The 2,524-nt window shown below is 40.4% G+C and overlaps 1 protein-coding gene across 1 annotated transcript in view; it reads left to right on the top strand.

Annotated features, from left to right (window-relative positions):
• Positions 1-415: 415 nt before the first annotated feature.
• Positions 416-2,524, top strand: part of LOC104830890 (guanine nucleotide exchange factor VAV3-like) — a gene marked incomplete at its 5' end in the record, with an annotated part of 30,906 nt that continues 28,797 nt past the window's right edge. Inside the window, 1 exon segment of the mRNA XM_010566090.1 lies at positions 416-487. Within this exon segment, the coding sequence (XP_010564392.1) occupies positions 416-487 (72 nt within the window).

Here is a 2,524-nt window from a genome sequence, read left to right as displayed (position 1 = left end):
TACATGGTGGTGTAGTCATTTTGGGGATCTGTAATGTTGTGGTGTGGCAGCTCTCGCTAGAGGGATGCCAAATGAGGAGGAAGTAACTTGAAAGGAGATAATTAATGTTAATGAAGATACAAGACACTGGCAGACATTGACAGAATTGGGAATCACAACCCAGGCTCTGAGCACCCTTCTTGCATCTCATCTCTCAGAGATCTCAGGTGTATCAGCTGTAATTATTGCTTATATAAATTAAAACCCAAACCAAAACAACAAAACCCACACAACTGTTGAGTAACACAATTTATTAGAACAGCATTTTATTTTAAAGACTCTTTGATATACTCTCATTGTCCTAAATCCCTATGCATGTATTATTATTTACTATTAATCACCATTATGTCTCAAAAATGGAAAATATTGGGTTTTTTTCTAGGGCAGAAATCTAACAACAGGAGAGCTTGGATTCTTCCCAAGTGATGCAGTAAAGCCCAGCCCATGTGTAAGTACAATTGTTTAATTCTGTTTGTCATCTTACAGAAAAACTGCCTAGTTCATACCATTGCTTTATTAATCTTACCTTACGAAAATCATATTGTTTCTAGTTCCTTTGTGGTTTTGTGGTATGTTCAATATTGCATAAAATATAGCATTATAATGCTCTCGGTTATCGGATGTAGATAGGACATGTCAAGAAAACATGTTTGAGAGGCAGATTTAACTTTTGGGAATATTAATAAATTGAACTGTCTAAAGAGTTTCCAGAGTATGGAACAAACACTTTTTATGTGAAAGTGCACTTTCTTCCTTCCACAGCATTAAGGTGAGAATGCTGTGGTTCTAATCTATTCCCCAGTCACTTTGGGTTAGAGAGAGGGATTACACCATAAGTAGTGAATTTAAAAATGCGTAAAACTAATATAAAATTTCAAATTCAGACTGCTCAATAAATTTTCTCCTTTCTGTAGGTTCTTACTTGCCTTTATTTCACACAAGGATGTTCTCAATCTAGAAAAGTTCAGGATAGCAATAAGAAAAATTATTTTATAATATGTACTCAAGAGTTTTGTATACAGATGTGATGATACATTAATATACTTTATGCTTGCTCCTTCATTCTCTGCCTTCTGTAACATTGTCCATCAGATTACTATATGTCCCTTTGTTGAGATTAATTGATATAAACCCGTAAAACCAGTGACGAATCATATCAAAGCTTTAAGACAGCTTTAACTTCTTTTAACTGGATTCACAACAGTTTGACTTAATAGAATTGCTTTAATTACAGCAATCAAGATATGCCGCTTAAGTAGTTTGTAAGTAGGTGGAATCAGATGTTAGTGTCTGCATTTTGATATGCTTTTAAGGCTTATATTGTGCCTAGTTTCTAAAACAAATACTCATGTGCTTCTAAAGAGTATAAATACATTAGTATACCTTGAGACATCTTTAGTACCCTGTATTTTCAGAATTTTGTTTGAAGAGGGATGTACAGAGTATTTGTAGGTACAAGGTATGTTAGATTGGGTGAGAGAACAGATCTGGAATCAAGATGAAAATGTTATGCGAACTTAGCTTTCTTCCACTATTGTAAGGGACAACAAAAAATGTTTTTACAAATATGTTAACAGTAAAAAGAATCCCAAGGATAATATCTATCCCTTAACGGATACAGAAGGGAACGTTGCCACCAGAGATGAGGAAAAGGCTGAGGTACTTAATGCCTTCTTTGCCTCAGTCTTTAATAGGGAGACCAGTTATCCTCAGGGTACTCCGCCCTCTGAGCTGGACGGTAAGGATGAAGAGCAGAATATACCCCCCTTAATCCAGGAAGAAATAGTTAGTGACCTGCTACGCCATCTGGATACTCACAGATCTATGGGACCTGATGGGATCCATCCAGGAGTACTGAGGGAAATGGCGGAGGTCCTTGCCAAGCCACTCTCTATCATCTATCAGCGATCCTGGTCAACAGGGGAGGTCCCAGAGGACTGGAGGCTTGCCAATGTTGACTTCCATTTACAAGAAGGCTCGGAGGGAGGATCCGGGGAACTACGGACCTGTCAGCCTGACCTCGGTACTAGGGAAGATTATGGAACAGCGTGTCTTGAGAGCACTCACATGGCAAGTCCAGGACAAGCAGGGGTTCAGGCCCAGTCAGCATGGGTTTAGGAAAGGCAGGTCCTGCTTGACCAACCTGATCTCCTTCTATGACCAGGTGACCTGCCTAGTGGATGAGGGAAAGGCTGTGGATGTTACCTTCCTGGACTTCAGCAAGGCCTTTGACACTCTCTCTCATGGCATACTCCTTGAGAAGCTGGCGTCTCATGGCTTGGACAAGTGTACTCTTTGCTGGGTGGAAAACTGGCTGGATGGCCGAGCCCAGAGGGTTGTGGTGAATGGGGTGAAATCCAGTTGGCGGCGGGTCACAAGTGGTGTTCCCCAGGGCTCGGTGTTGGGCCCCGTTCTGTTTAATATCTTCATCAATGATTTGGATGAGGGGATTGAGTGCACCCTCAGCAAGTTTACAGATGACACC

This window comes from Haliaeetus leucocephalus, unplaced genomic scaffold (assembly GCF_000737465.1).
Source record: "Haliaeetus leucocephalus isolate CR32 unplaced genomic scaffold, Haliaeetus_leucocephalus-4.0 Scaffold205, whole genome shotgun sequence".
Lineage (NCBI taxonomy): Eukaryota > Metazoa > Chordata > Aves > Accipitriformes > Accipitridae > Haliaeetus > Haliaeetus leucocephalus.
Note: the sequence above shows the minus strand (reverse complement) of the source record. Positions and strands in the feature narration are given on the sequence as shown.